Raw genomic sequence first — 15,142 nt, forward strand, 5'->3', positions numbered from 1 at the left:
CCTATATCATTCTCACTTTTTGACCATAATGTCATATTCTGGTATTCAGCTGGCAATGTAACTGCAGAAATAGTACAGTGGATAGGGTAGGTTAGATCTATGTGTCGACATGGTGTAGTTATGTCATAAACTATGTCTGAGTTATGTGACAAAATCACTGTTTGACCTTAGAGAAACAAAAGTGTGGCTCCCAGTCATGGGATTACCTGGTAGTGGCGTCTGTACACGTTTTTTTGGCACAGTGTGTGACATAGAGTACCGGACAAAAAGGATGTTGAGTTCATTCTCTGCTGAGGGTCCAGCTGACACAGAGGATGTTCCTTCTCCATCATGTCGGTACATAGGGCAGAGAAAACATAAGCTGTTATCAGTGTCAGCAAACATTTCACCCTTTATGTTAAATGAAATACACAAATTCATTTTTGCTCTGGGTGTCTGCGGCTGCTGGAAAACTGAGCTAAATTTGCACCTCTAGCTTGTCCAACAGTGCATAAAGCGTTTTATGAATACTAGGATAGATTCATCAGGCTTCTGTTTACACATAGTTACTGCATTTAAGTCAATTTTGTCTCTGGACATTGTTAGCAGGAATTTCTTTAGATTCTTAAAGAAATCGGTGATTTTGTCATTATTTACCCACAAAAACTCTGCAGTTGTGGATGCTTTATCATGCTTTGGGTCTAATTCACCTATCTCTCTTATGAGTTGTGACTCGGTTACTCCGGGAATGCATTGACACAATATGTACCTGTAATCCGGACCACCCAAATGGTGATATCTGGTACTTCTCTGTAGTGCAGAGACAAAGGCTGTAGGATTTTTAAGAGGATCGGGAAGCTCTTTAATAGTTGTCACTAATTCTGAGATTTTAGGGGGCTGAATACAACACTGATCTCCTATTATCATAAAGGGGTAAGTGTCATTGACGTCACTAGATTTTGGTTCTGTTTGTTTACTACCGCGAGTGTTGGCGTGAGGACCTTTGTCATTCCGGCTTTGTTTTTCCTTTTTTCCTTTTAGATAAGTCTTTATTAAAGTTCGGGTAACAGGTATTTCTTTAGCTACCTCTAAACCTCTAGCTACGATATCGTGGCGTTTCATGTGGGTGTCTATCGTGGACACTGCCTGATGCAAAAGTTTTTCTTCATAGTTCCTCACATTCTTCTTTCAAAAGTTTTTCTCTTTTTTTATGTTCTGCTAATTCTTCCTTGCGGCGTATATATTGTTTTTCCTGATCTTGTTCAAAGAGATGGCTAAGATCCGTTGCATATGATTCAGGTTTTTCGTCGCTTTCTTTTGAGCTGGTTGGATCAGAATGCTGACATTGTTTACGTGCAGCTGCTACAGCGACTATTAATTCGGTCTCATCGTAAGGGTGTGGGGCTGTAGGCTGAACGGCTGAACACGCAAGACTAGCTTTTCCTGCGGTAGGTTTATGTTCTTTGCTAGAGCCTGCACTAGTTTTATTTGATGTTAAAGCATCTACACCTGGTTCCGGTCCCTTTTTCCATAGTGGTAACATTTGATGCATCACGTCGCGGCATTCTATCATATATTTTCTACAGGACTTTTTAAGCAGACTACTTTTCTTATCACAAATGATATTCAACATTTCTACTGACCTGGTTTCTGGCGATAATCGTTCGGGATAAGGCTCCGAAAAGAAATTAGAATGCATTGTACTTACAGTCCGTAAGTTGTAAACAAAGTCAGTCACATAAGCACTTCCGCATGTTCTGGATACGTGATCATGGACGTCTTCACCGATTCGCGGACGTAGGTTACACGTAACCGGAAATGGGAGTTGTACTGAGCCGTTATTTGAGACTTTATTTTGTATTTTATTAATTTTTGGTTTTACAGGTACTTTAGATTTTTTTATCGGACCTGTCTGTGGTCTTTGAATAATTCTGACCCATGTTCAGTGATTTCCAGAGGGGTTTACACGCTAGGAGGATTTAGGTTAGTATTTTCGCTGCGGCACAGCTGAGGTCACTTTAAATTTATTGCTAGCAATTTTTGTTTGGGTGAGCAACTCTCACTTAACGAGCAACTTCTCGCTTAACAACAGGCAACTTCCTGTGTCACTTTTTGGTGAGCAACTTCTCACTTAACGAGCAACTTCTCGCAAAACAACAGGCAACTTCCTGTGTCTTTCTGCTTTTAATTTACTGCTTTTAACCCTTGAGACCCGTTTTTTTTTTTTTTTTTTTTTTTTTTTTTAACAAAATTAAAATATTCAAGACAACAGGCAACTTCCTGTGTCACTTTTTGGTGAGCAACTTCTCACTTAACTCTGAGTGAGCAACTTCTCACTTTTTAACGTACGTTTCAAGACAACAGGCAACTTCCTGTGTCTTTCTGAGCGGGTCCACCAACACCACACAAGGGTTAATTTACTTTATTCGGGGACTGAGGAAGTCGTCAGTGTATCTCTCTGGATCACTAAGTGAAACTTCGTCAGCATATCCCGTTTTTTTTATGGATCGATCACTGAGAGAGGTATAATACGGTCTTTATATAAATATGAAAGACGCATATTTACCTTCTGTCAGTCCATCCCACTTCTGACACCAAATTGAAGGAAAAAAATGTCCATCCCGGTTTTCCCTCCAAGGCACGAGCGATAAGCAGAGTTCTGTCCTTTCCTTCTAAGATTCCTAATTATTTAAAGTAACACTCAGGTATGCCATTCAGCGTGTTAGTACGAGCTCGGGAGCAGCTTGGGAGAACAAGAAAACAGAGACTGCTTTAGGTTGCCTTCCCAATCGACTCAAAGGTTTATTTAGTACATAACAGCTTATATAGAGGAAAAAAAGGTTCGTGTGTCAGCAAGTTCTCAGTTCAAACCGGTACAGACCAAATAAGGAAACGTCTTCCTGCCTTGTGAGCAAAGAAGTATCCTGTGTGTAGTTTATCAGTTCAGCTACAATTTATGATCATCCCAGCAAAATACACTCCTAGACATAGAATACAGAGTTCTTTCATTAGTGAATTCTGAAACAAACCACCTGGCCTTTAACGAGCCTTTTTCTAAGAGATAAAGAAGGGAGGATGGGAGTAAGGAAGTGGTCTCGTCTCTGTGGTGTTTTCGACCTTGGGGTACCAGCCTGTGAGTCTTACACATCAATTCTTGGGTCAGAGAGAAAGAGAAAAACAACTATTAAATGGGCCTTATTGAGTAACTCTTTTCTGTATAATATCACAATAAAACAATATCCTGTAAATGCTACCGTGGTATCAAAATATCACAACAATCACCAGTGTGTGAATGGGTGGATGACTGGATATGTAAAGCGCTTTGGGGTCCTTAGGGACTAGTAAAGTGCTATACAAATACAGGCCATTTACCATTTTACTTTTACATTTTGAAATCTACAAAGGTTTGTACTTTGAGAATCAACTTGTGAGAACTGTGAGTAATGTTCATGTGTGTGAAAAAAAGTATATAAAGTGAGTGGCGAGGGGCTAGTTATTCTGAGAACCCCTGCTGCAATAAATGAGGGACCACTGTATATATTTTCTCTATTTCTCTATCTATTATTTTCAACCTGTTAACATTTAATATTGTCTTGACAGAGCCAACGGATTCTGCAACAGAGCCATCCCCTGTTGCTTCTCCTGGCTCCCCAGTCCCTGGTCCCTCTGCTCCTGCTGCTGCACTCACAGGTATGTAATTGTAGCAACAGATGTACAGCACTGATAGCTTTTTACTCAGTTGGATTCCCTTTTGATTACCTTTACTAAATATCTACAACCAATCTGATTATATCCTGTTTTTTTTTTCAATGTTGAAAATGAAAATCTAGTAGCAGCCTTCTCATTTCTTTGTGTTGTTTTGTGCTTTGTTTTACAGGCCCACAGAGGAGGACAGCTCCGAGGTGGACAAGGGACGGATCCCAGGACGGTCCATCGGTGGTGGAGCTGGCCATCCTGGAGTCCCTGAAGAGGCCACGCCAGTCTCCAACAGAGTATTTCCTCCTCAACCTTGTTCCTGCTCTGGAGAGCAATGCCGCCTCAGACGAGAGTATTAGTGAAATTTCAAATTTATAAATTAGTTTTTGAAAACAGCACAGCTGTGTTAAAATTTGGAAACATTGGACCCTAGCAATCAGTAGTTTTCTGATGAGGCAGCAGGCTCTCCAGGGCAGAAACAATGTTCTTATTTTTCTCATCCTTCTCCCTGAGGCTCTTCCACTTTAATCTAGGTCCTTTTTATTCCTGTCTCTCTGTAAATAGTTATATTTTATATATTTATGTTTAATCTTTTTCTGTTTGAGAATTTTAATATTATTTCAAATAAATTTTTCTAATGACTAATGTCTCGGTTCTACTACACAGCAAATATTGGCACACAACTTGACACATGTAGAATTTATTTCATATTATACTAATGAAAAAATATACTACTATATAGGAACATAGTGAAGACCAATTATTTAAGAGAATAAAGAGAGGTTAGTTTATTTTGGAGGCAAGCTCCATTTATTAAGAAAACTTTTTAAAAGGCAGGAACGCTCTTTAGAGGTTTGTGGGTGGCTCAGAGCTGTTGTGTGTGTCTCTTTATAAGATAGACCTTCTGAATATCACTTCAAAGATTACCAACAGTGGTCCTCATACCACAGTTTGATATCAGCAAACACTGAGAAAATACATTGATATGACACCAGAGCCATTCTATCATTGCAAACACTGATAACATAGCATAAATTGAATTAAATCAGGACTTGGTGAGACCTTTTGAGTATAACTACAAATATTATAAACAGTCGTCTCCATACCACAGTATGCTATCAATAAACAGTCTCGGTCGTTGTGTCCTTGGGCAAGACACTTCACTTACAGCCAACTGGTGATGGCCAGAGGGGCCGATGGCGCGATATGGCAGCCTCGCTTCTGTCAGTCTTCCCCAGGGCAGCTGTGGCTACAACTGTAGCTTGCCTCCATCAGTGTATGAATGTGAGAGTGAATGAATAGTGGAAATGTAAAGCACTTTGAGGGCATATCAGCATATCAAAGACATTACATTCAAGTACATGCAAGTTAATTATGTGCTGCGTAGCCAAATGTTTGGGCATGTTGGAGGTCTTTCCCCTCTTTGTTGTGATCAGTGTTACTAAGGGTCATTACTCAAAAAAGTAATTATTGCAAATATTACACAGAACACTTTTCTTAAAAGCAATGAAGTACGCTACTTAATTACACCCAGAAGAAAGAGATTCATTATATTTCTTGTTACATTGCTCTCATGTTACTCTGTTAAATGATCTGAAACACACTGTCTCGTAATTACTATTTAACAATATAAACCTACAGGCTACAGCCCCACACACCAGCAAAAAATATCTATCCTAATTAGGACAGACGTGATCTTTCTCTTAGTATTCTAACATTAGGGGTGATCGTGGCTCAACAGTTGGCAGTTTGTCTTGTAATCGGAAGGTTGCCGGTTCGAGCACCGGCTCCAACAGTCTCGGTCGTTGTGTCCTTGGGCAAGACCCTTGACCCGTTGCGTACTGGTGGTGGTCAGAGGGCCCGGTGGCGCCAGTGTCCGGCAGCCTCGCCACTGTCAGTGCGCCCCAGGGTGGCTGAGGCTACAATGTAGCTTGCCATCACTAGTGTGTGAATGTGTGTGTGGATGGGTGGATGACTGGATGTGTAAAGCGCTTTGGGGTCCTTAGGGACTAGTAAAGCGCTATACAAATACAGGCCATTTACCATTTACCATTCACATATGCTCTCAAGCACCAGAGGTTTTGATCTCACCACGATTTATTGTATAGGTAAAGGAAAACAAGCCATTAACCCCGAGGAGCGTCCTCACTCTCCAGCTCCAAACAATAACAACAGCAAGAACCCCGTCCCCTTCCTGCACACAGTCACTCACTTTTTCTGCAGCACAACCACCGCAGAGTCATCAGAAAACTTCTGAAGATGGCAGGTCTCTGTGCAGTGGCTGAAGTCTGTGGTGTAGAGGGTGAAGAGGAAGGGGGAGAGGACAGTCCCCTGTGGTGCCCCTGTGTTGCTGATCACCTTGTCAGACACACACTGTGGGAGACGTACATATTGTGGTCTTCCTGTCAGGTAATCAACAATCCAGGACACCAGAGAAGCATCCACCTGCATCACTGCTAACTTATCACCCAGGAGGGTTGGCCTGATGGTGTTGAAAGCACTGGAAAAGTCAAAAAACATGACCCTCACAGTGCTTGCCGGCTGGTCCAGATGGGTGTAGACACGATTGAGCAGGTAGATGATGGCGTCCTCAGTTCCGAGACGAGGCTGATAAGCGAACTGAAGGGGATCCAGATGTGGTCTTACTATGGGTCGCAGCTGGTCCAGGATGAGCCTTTCCAGGGTCTTCATGATGTGGGAGGTCAGTGCCACGGGCCTGTAATCCTGGGGGCCACTGGGACGTGGCGTCTTTGGTACAGGGACGAGGCATGATGTCTTCCACATCACCGGGACCCTCTGCAGACTCAGACTCAGCATAAACAGTTTATGAAAGACTCCACATAGCTGGGGGGCACAGGTCTTGGTTTGGGCACCGTTTTGCATGTTTCCCTACTGTAGGGGTCTCTGCAAGCATACAGAGGGGGTACTCTGAGAGGGTCCAAGATGACAACTTTGGAATTCTAGAAACAGTCGATCATATTTGTTTGTCAAAGCTGAATTCAGGGCAAACTACGCTAAATTAGCGTTTTGAGCTAGCAGCTACAATAAGCATAAAAGTTACCTTACGGCTATCATTTGTTAACATGACGCTTGTTCTTATACATGTAATACATTTATTACCAACCTGAGAATTTATCCGCTGGTCATTCGACATGACGAATGACTTCTGAAGTCTTAATTCAGCTCAAGACGCTGTAGATTCCCGTCAGTAACACTTTCGGTCCGCTAGTAAAACGTAGTTCTATTAATCTGCGCTTGAACCGGAACCGGATGTAAGTTCCAAAAAACTGAATTTTGGAACTGAAATTGAATTGTAGAACTGAAACTGAATGGTGAGAAGTGAAACTGAAATTATTCGAGAGCTGACTTTTTAAAGGATAAAATGCCGTTTCAAAGCAAATCAATTCATTTTCAAAATATAAAATGCAATTTCAATTTAGTGATGATCATTTTCAAACCAGAAATTCAATTTCAAATTAGACTAATTCAAATTCAGTTTTCAAAAGCATTTATTCAAGTTACAATTCAGATTCAATCTGAGCAATTCAAATTCAAATTTAACTTATTCAAATTCAGTTTCTGATGGCACAGATTTCTGCCCATACCACCCACCCCCAGCCAGTGGTGAACTACACAATAGATAATGAGACACTTGTGTTGATAGCTGACACAGGGACAGCCATTTCTCCATCAACTCAATGAAACGACTGACCCACAACAGCTTCACTGAAAGTTGGATACTCAGGGGAACCACAATATCAGTATTTCACAAAACCATTTGATGTGACTTGTGGAGATCAAAATTTGAACATCAGTTTCTGTATGCACCAGATTGCCCACTCAACCTACTGGGCTGTGACCTGCTGACTAAATTGGGTCTGACTATCTACTGCAATTAACGAGGACTCTGAATTTTCTTGCAACTAAAAGAGCAACTTGTCCGCAATAATTGAGTCCTATATGTGGCACTAAAGCAGAATCAGAAGGAAATCTGACTAAAATCTTTTGGTCATGACTAGTACGCAGAACCCAACACACCACACATTCACTACCAATTCATGGCCGTGTGGCCAGCTGCAGAGATGAAAAAGTTCAGGGGGTTGAACGGGAGGCCAGTGACAAAGATGGAGCACATCAGGAGGCTCACCGGGAGGCCGACTGAGAGGCCAGTGATGAAGACGGAGCAGATCTGGAGGCTGACAATGATGGCGAAGATCCTCAGCTCACGGGACCGGAGGCTGACAATGGAGAAGACAGAGACGGAAACTATAAGGTGGCTTGGAAGATGGCCTGCACTGTTGTGGCCTGGCAGATGGCCATTGACAGAGACCCTTAGGTGGCTTTGCTGGAGGCTGACATCGATGAGGATGGAGACCCTTGATTGAGCAGGACTGGGTTTTGGCGAAGCAGGACTTGGCAGTGCATTGGCTACCGACTCGGGTGGAGCCCAGACCTCTGGGTCAGGACTAGGGATGGGTACCAGTATCCGGTGCCATTATGACATAAACGGTAGTAACTAGACCGAAAAGCAGCGCACATTTCGATTCTTTGGATTGTTTGGATTCTAGCCAATCATTTTACCTTTCCAAGGATAGTAGGCGGGCCCAGGTATGTACGTTCTTTTAGAGCAGCAAAACAGATTAAAAATGCCCAAGGCGAAGCGGTCAAAAGTCTGGCTGTACTTCACAGCAAAAGATGCAAACTCAGCAGCCTGCAACAAGTGCTTTAAGGTGATTCTGTGCAAATGAGGTAACACCTCGAATCTGATGAAACACCTGGCGATGCATAGCGTTTTTTAAAAGCCGAGAAATGCACTGCATTTGATAGCTTGCTGCAAGACCGAGCACCAGGCACATCTACTGCGGGAGTGGTGCCTGTTATCGGACCCGGAGTTAGCAACATCGCCCAAGAATCCGAAGAAGAGAGTCCTGGCCCAAGCCCTGCCAGTGTAGCAGAAATGATGACGGATGATAAAGGCAGCAGCAGACGGTCTTCTCTGGATGAGTAGCTTAATGTTGTTCGTGTGTAATTTATGTTGAGTAGGCTAACCATGTTATTAAATTAATGCATGTAAGGTGAACTAGCAAACATCGTCATAGTTACATGCGGATGTCTTCTTGTTTGATAGAGTGATACCATATGTGCCCTATAGCTGCAGAAAAGGCTAACTTTATCTTTTTACAACCCCCCCCCCCCCCCAGCTAAACATAAGAGGTTTTAGGACAAAGTTTATGTTTTCCATTCTTTAAGCACCGGTTCGAGCACCGTTTAAGCACCGGCACCATTTCAAAAGTACCGGTTTGGCACCGGTATCGGATAAAACCTAAACGATACCCATCCCTACTCAGGACCTGGTAATGCAGTGAGCACCGGGCAGAGTACAGACCTCTGGCTCTGGTGGAGCAGGACAGTATGGTGTAGAGACCTTTTGTGGAAACAGTACCAATTGTTGTGGAGACTTAGCTGGCTGGGGCAGTGCAGGGGCACAGGGGGCTGCGCGTGGCACACAGCCTCTTCCAGATGCTTCCCAGATTCGGGCAAACAGGGACCCTAGAGTTTAAATTTGTGAACAGATGATGGGTGTTCCTCAGGCTCAGGCAGATGGAAACCTGCAGGCTCAGGCGACAGTGTGGAGTCTGCAATAGGCTGGGTCGGCTCAGCTGAGCTCCCAGCTGACACAGAAGTCTGAGACGGCTCGGCTGAGCTCCCAGTAGATGCAGGAAAGGATACCTTCGGTGGTCCAGAGTAATTTAACCTGCCGCAGATGAGGGTTCTTCCAGAAGATGCCAACTGACAGTCCATGAATGCCCCGAGGTGTGGGCAATGTGCCTCACAAGACTCTAGAAGTGGACCAGATCTCTGTCCCTCCCGGGGTGATTTGAGTCCGCTGAGTTCATGTTGTGGTCGTGTCGTTCTGTCATGGATAGCTGTGTGGCAGGCAGGAGTAGGAGCCGAATGCAAGACTCAAAAATCGAAGGGATAAAGTACAAGAGGCAGCTTTATTGCTGTACAAAAAACTTGAACGCTACAAACAAGAAAACAAAACCTAAACTAGAAACATGGAATTAAGAAATGAGAACAGAGGACTAGGAGCAGCCAGGAACATGAGGAGCACAGGGAAACACACAGCAACACGGACAACAAGCAGAGCAAGACAAAGGGCTAAAATAAGCACAGGGTAATGAGAGTATGGGAAACAGGAGGGAACACAGCTGGAACTAATCAGACATAACAAGACGGGGTCGAAGCAAAGCTGAACATACTAAACAGTGGATGAGAGACTGTCAAAATAAAACAGGACGTACGATAACCATGGAGACAAAGATTAAGACATGCAGGCTTGACACTGGGACTGGGGGAGAAACAGACATGGGAACACAACTGATTGGGCCACAGAAAGGGAACACTGAATGAGAAGACGAGACTTAAACACACAAGGCTGGCAAACATGGAACGTGGAACACAGGGGAGTCATGGAAACAACCTAAAGACCAGAAAGTGCAAATATATCATAAAACAGAAAACCACAAAGAATATTACTTAAACCAGATTCAAACTGTCTGAATACATAAACACTGGGTCACGGACCCAGGACTGTGATACCATGAAAGATCTGTAAGGGAACTATATTTGCTTTATTTGCTTTGGACGGCAAACAGGAAGTTCTTTTGTTCTGCTCAGTCAGACCAAGCAGGGGGCCACACAAGGCATTTGGAATAAGCCAGTGATTTTAGGTAGAATACTATGATGTACGCTTCTATGTGCCTCCAAATGAAGATGTATTTGTATATGTTTCATGTGAATGGGTTGTCAAGCTTTATAGTTTACAATGAGTTAAAAATCATTAGGTTATTTCTTGTTCAGTTCTCACTTTGACTAAACATGGTGCAGTTTCTGGTTTCTTTTTTTCTTTGATATAGGACTGTTTGGACCATCTGAACTATGCATTTGCGAGTGGGACCTAAACAATGCACTAGAAGTTACAGTTTTTCTCAAATGCTAAAACACATTTCACAAACGTTTCCACCATGTTCCCCTATGTCTAAACACAACACCCTTTTATAAAGCTACATAAACACAACCACACCTTCCCACTGCAAAACTCAAACTTTCACACCAAAAGAGCAGCTCGAAGCTTTCAAAAATGTAAACACTATACACATCATTAAACACTACAGCAAAACAATTGAAAACACAATGCTCAATTTGTGAGAAAGTTCTTTGTTTCATAACTGTGAATGCATATTTTTAGAAACCATACAGTAACGGATCGTCGTAGATCTTTTTGTGAGTTTCATATGAAGAGTATAAATCTATAGAAAATCCTGCATGTATGTACCCAATGCAAAAACAGAATCTATTGCACACAACAGCACTCGTGAAAACATGATCAGGGTGTGAAGTTTTTTTTATTTACGTTATTCACACCACACACACACCACAATCACTGTGTGGCATCATGTCGCTGAGCTGCATCGGGCCACATCGCAGGCTATATTGTCTCTTGCCAGGCACCGCGGGAAAAACGCCCTGGAATGGCGAATCCATCCTTGGAAGGCCTCCGCTGGGATGTCAACACAGGCCAGCTCCCTTGTCCTTAGGAGGTTCTCTCTTGTGTATGGTTGTCTGTCATAAACCTTCCATCTCCACGATGAGAAGAACTCCTCTATAGGGTTCAGGAAAGGGGAGTAGGGTGGCAGACAGACGTTTAAAAAGTGGTCACTGTTGGTGGTGAACCTCTCTGATTTGGTTTGTTCTGTGGAAGCGGACATTGTCCCAAATGATCACATAAATGTGATGTGCGGGCCCAGGATGGTGTTGTTGGCAGTCCAGGAGGATGCCTTTTAGCTCCTCTAGGAAGGTAAGGAGACGTTTGATGTTGTAAGACCCAAGGACAGCATACCGGTGGACAAGCCCCTCAGAACCCATGGCCGCACAAAGGGTAATATTACCCCCCCATTGGCCAGGGACCTCAGTGATGGCTCTTTGGCCAATGATGTTATGGCCTCTTTGCCTTCGTTTCTGCAGGTTGAAGCCAGCCTCATCCAGGAAGAGGTACTCATGAGGTCTGGTCATCGCATCCAACTGTAATATCCTCTGTGAAAATGTGAAAGGGCACAGGTGTTCAGAACAACAGTCAATCAGGTAGCACAGTATTGTCCAGAAGTAATGTAGGCCACTGAGCAACACAGTATGTCCACTAACTGCACTGTGACCATGGATGTATACTTACTTGCACATACTCGTAACATAGGTCTTTGTGTCGCGCAGTGTTGCCCTTAAAGGGAACCCTATAGACCTGTTTCATCTGCGTCTTTTTGCACCGGAGAACTCGGTCTATTGTGGCCAAGCTGACATCGTCAATGCTCTCAAAGTTGACATTATCGGCAATGACTTTGTCTCTGATGTCAGGGAGTCTGATGAGGTTGTTCCCACAAACCATATCCACAATGAGGGTTTCTTGTGCTGCTGTAAATATGGCAACCCTCCCACCTCTATGTGGCATTCTTTCAACTCTAAAGAAAAAAACATGTGTTGTCAATTGACATGTGTTACAATACAGTCACAACTGATTTGAAACCAATAGACTACTTTCACAGGTTTGTAAAACTGTTTTGTGACAAAGAAAGCAATCGAGTACAATACCTGTTGTGTTGTCTGAATGCCCTGATAATGGTGGCCACGGTGAACCTACTCAGGTTTGGACGGACTCTTAGTCCTGCTTCAGCCATTGTCATGCCATGGACAATGACATGGTCAATGACTGTTGCTCGCATCTCGTCCGTAATGATGGTGCGAGGTTGTCTTGCTCTCCCTCCTGGACCTTCTCCTCTCCCATGTTGGCCTCCTCTTCCTCGTTGGCCTGCTCCTCTTCCTCCTCTCATTTGAACTCCTCTTCCTCATTGAATAGAATAGAATAGAATAGAATTCAACTTTATTGTCATTGCACATGCACAGGTACAGGGCAACGAAATGCAGTTTGCATCCATCCAGAAGTGCTTTAGTGATATAGATATTGTTGGGGGAAAACTCTGTAAAAAACCCAGGAGAAATAAAGACACAATGAGACAAGGTTACTTTTTATGCTTTAACGTGAACACGGGTGAGCTGCTGAGAACAACTCACACCATGAACAGAGGCTTGGCACTTTTTATAGGAGAGACAGTGAGAACAGGATAAGAAAATAATAAACAGATAAAATAAACAACTCCCAGCTCTCGTCAGCAGAGAGCTGGGAGAAAGCTGTGAGAGATAAAACAATCTAAAACAATATGTCCCAAAACAATATGTCTGCTGGGAAAGTCTAAAAGGATAATTCTAAACTAATCTAACCATAGACAAAGGGCATCTTTGTACATTTAAAAGAAGGTAAAGAAAGATAGAATCATTTTTCCTGTAACATATTCCCTCCTGTTTTAACTTATTTTAAATGTATACAACAATTGTCTGTAAAGGTTATTTATTAAGTATCTTTAGCAATTTTTTAATTGTCAAAATGTCAGCATAGCAGAAATGTAAATCATGTGGGCTAAAGAATGAAACAAATAAAAGAATAAAAGAATTAAGGAAAATACAGTAAAAGAAAGTATAAAAGTAATAATGAAGAAAAATAATAAAACTAAAACTACAAAAAATAAAAGAAAATAAAAGAATAAGAAAACCTTATGTTGTACCTGTATAAACTACTAATGTGTTAATCAGTGCATGATCACTTGACAAGTCATTTTTAATCACCACGTCATTTATTAGCAGCTATTACAAGTTCTCCTCTAACAGAATTGCAACGGGATGCTGTTCTTCTTGAGGCACGGCAACATAAGCAGTCATTGTAGTTGTTATCATCTTTGAAATCATTACTCTTAGACATGGCAACACACACAACACTAATATGAGCAGTGCTATCATGATGAGACCTAGAAGGACAAACTGTTTTGCTACAGCAGCCAGCCATGAACCGCCGAACAGCCAGTCCAGCCAGCCTTGTGCTGTAGCTGCTCCAGGTGTGTGGTCAGTGAGATATTGTTGCAGAACGGTCAAATTCTGCAAAGCTTCATAAATGTCTCCTCCAGCTTCGTATCCATCAGGGATAAAAGTGCAACATGTCTCCCCGATCAGCTTGCAAACTCCTCCTTGTGATGCTGTTAGCAGGTCTAGTGTCAGTCTGTTCTGCAGCACCATCGTTCTGATGGCCTTCTGTTCTCCTGCTAAGGCCGTTCCCAGGGTTTTAGTTAAGTTGATGTGTCGTAGCAGAGCATAGCGGTTGATTTCCACGTGATCCCGCACCTCGGCAACTCCAATGCCGGGGATCAAGCTCTGTAAGAATTTCACTCCTCCTCCCCAGATGCGAAACTCTCCCGGCACTCCAGTGTCCACTGTAATGCCGAAAGAATTGGGTGAGGCGATGTCCACTTCACGTCTCTGTCGGCTGCTTGGGTGATGTGCAACACTTTGCATGAAGAAGACGTGATCTGATAATTGCACCAGGGCGCACAGACCCCCCCAACCTTCAGGGAGTGACAGATAAGCCTTATTGCCACATAGGAAGTACCAGTCAGCCAAAACTCTGGTTCCTCTACTGCTGGGTGCCGTCCGTGCACATCCTGTCTGGTACTGAGTCTTTGTTTGTAGTGGCATTCGGTAGCTGTAGTCGGAGCGACAGTTGAGGCTCATCAGCGTCGTGTTACTGGCACAGGTGTCGTTGATTGAACAGGTCATACACTTCCTCTCGTTCCTTGGTGGGCAGAAAGTGTATATGTACTTACATAGGTGTGTAGGCAGCTCCCCCACTGCCCGCGATCCATTGTTCATCACACATACTGGCAGTTGTGATGCGTTCAGTTTGTTCAGTAGAATTACATCAGGCAGTGGGTCTGAGACTTGGGGCCAGGTCAGTAGGTAGGTCTGTCCGGAACAGTTCACATTTGTGGGTGATGATGACCTCCAGGTTGCTTTTGCTGGGATGCTGTAGTTGGCCTTGGACCAAAGAGTACCGTAGCCTGGATGTGTTGCCAGGCCCAACAGGCACCAACTGCGATCTTCAGGTATGCTGTATGGCCACAGGCCAGATGTCTGTGAGGATAGGGGCATATGGGTACATGCATAGCAGTCAGTTTTATTATTCAAGTGAGCTGTAGTGTTCATAAACTGCCACCAGAAGTTAGTGGCGTAGCCATGGGGAAACTTGGTGTACTTTCCTTTGTCATACAGTGTCTGCCTTTTCTTCATATAGCGTGACTTGTTGTCCCTCACGGAAGCAAAGATGAGGAGCCCGGCCAGGGTCAGGGCCGCTGCAGTTATTAGGAGCCACCACCTCATGACAACAGGACACACCCTCCTGTCGTGAGTAGACCCCCCGGCCAGAAAGGCTGTTCCCTCCACCGGGCGAGATCACAACAGTTGGGCGAGCCTGTGTCGACTGAGTTTAGATGGCTTCACTTACTCGCCTGCAGTGACTCTGATGGATCCA

The 15,142-nt window shown here is 43.5% G+C and overlaps 2 protein-coding genes across 2 annotated transcripts; both read right to left on the minus strand.

Annotated features, from left to right (window-relative positions):
* Positions 1 to 7,723: 7,723 nt before the first annotated feature.
* LOC147320748 (uncharacterized) lies at positions 7,724 to 12,491 on the minus strand. Its single transcript, XM_086307355.1, has 4 exons — positions 12,322 to 12,491; positions 11,909 to 12,191; positions 11,579 to 11,772; positions 7,724 to 8,141 (listed from the first exon to the last, which is right to left on the minus strand). Exons 1-4 carry the CDS (start codon positions 12,450 to 12,452, stop codon positions 7,724 to 7,726), a joined length of 1,026 nt encoding a protein of 341 aa, XP_086163481.1. The 5' UTR covers positions 12,453 to 12,491.
* A 263-nt stretch (positions 12,492 to 12,754) lies between these two features.
* LOC147320749 (uncharacterized) lies at positions 12,755 to 15,097 on the minus strand. The gene has a single exon (XM_086307496.1). It carries the CDS (start codon positions 14,989 to 14,991, stop codon positions 13,432 to 13,434), a length of 1,560 nt encoding a protein of 519 aa, XP_086163622.1. The 5' UTR covers positions 14,992 to 15,097; the 3' UTR covers positions 12,755 to 13,431.
* Positions 15,098 to 15,142: the final 45 nt, after the last annotated feature.

Source organism: Aulonocara sp. 'chitande type north' Nkhata Bay, linkage group LG10 (assembly GCF_057382095.1).
Source record: "Aulonocara sp. 'chitande type north' Nkhata Bay isolate Kocher_YH1m ecotype deep benthic linkage group LG10, A_spYH_male_GT1.1, whole genome shotgun sequence".
Classification (NCBI taxonomy): Eukaryota; Metazoa; Chordata; class Actinopteri; order Cichliformes; family Cichlidae; genus Aulonocara; species Aulonocara sp. 'chitande type north' Nkhata Bay.

Bases quoted from the DNA above. Each gene is read 5' to 3' on its own strand.
- LOC147320748 (XM_086307355.1), bottom strand. From the start codon at position 12,452: ATGCGAGCAACAGTCATTGACCATGTCATTGTCCATGGCATGACAATG. The intron at 12,192-12,321 runs GTATTGTACTCG...TTTTTTCTTTAG, and splicing joins GCATTCAGACAACACAACAG to AGTTGAAAGAATGCCACATA. The intron at 11,773-11,908 runs GTAAGTATACAT...ACATTTTCACAG, and splicing joins TATGTTACGAGTATGTGCAA to AGGATATTACAGTTGGATGC.
- LOC147320749 (XM_086307496.1), bottom strand. From the start codon at position 14,991: ATGAGGTGGTGGCTCCTAATAACTGCAGCGGCCCTGACCCTGGCCGGG.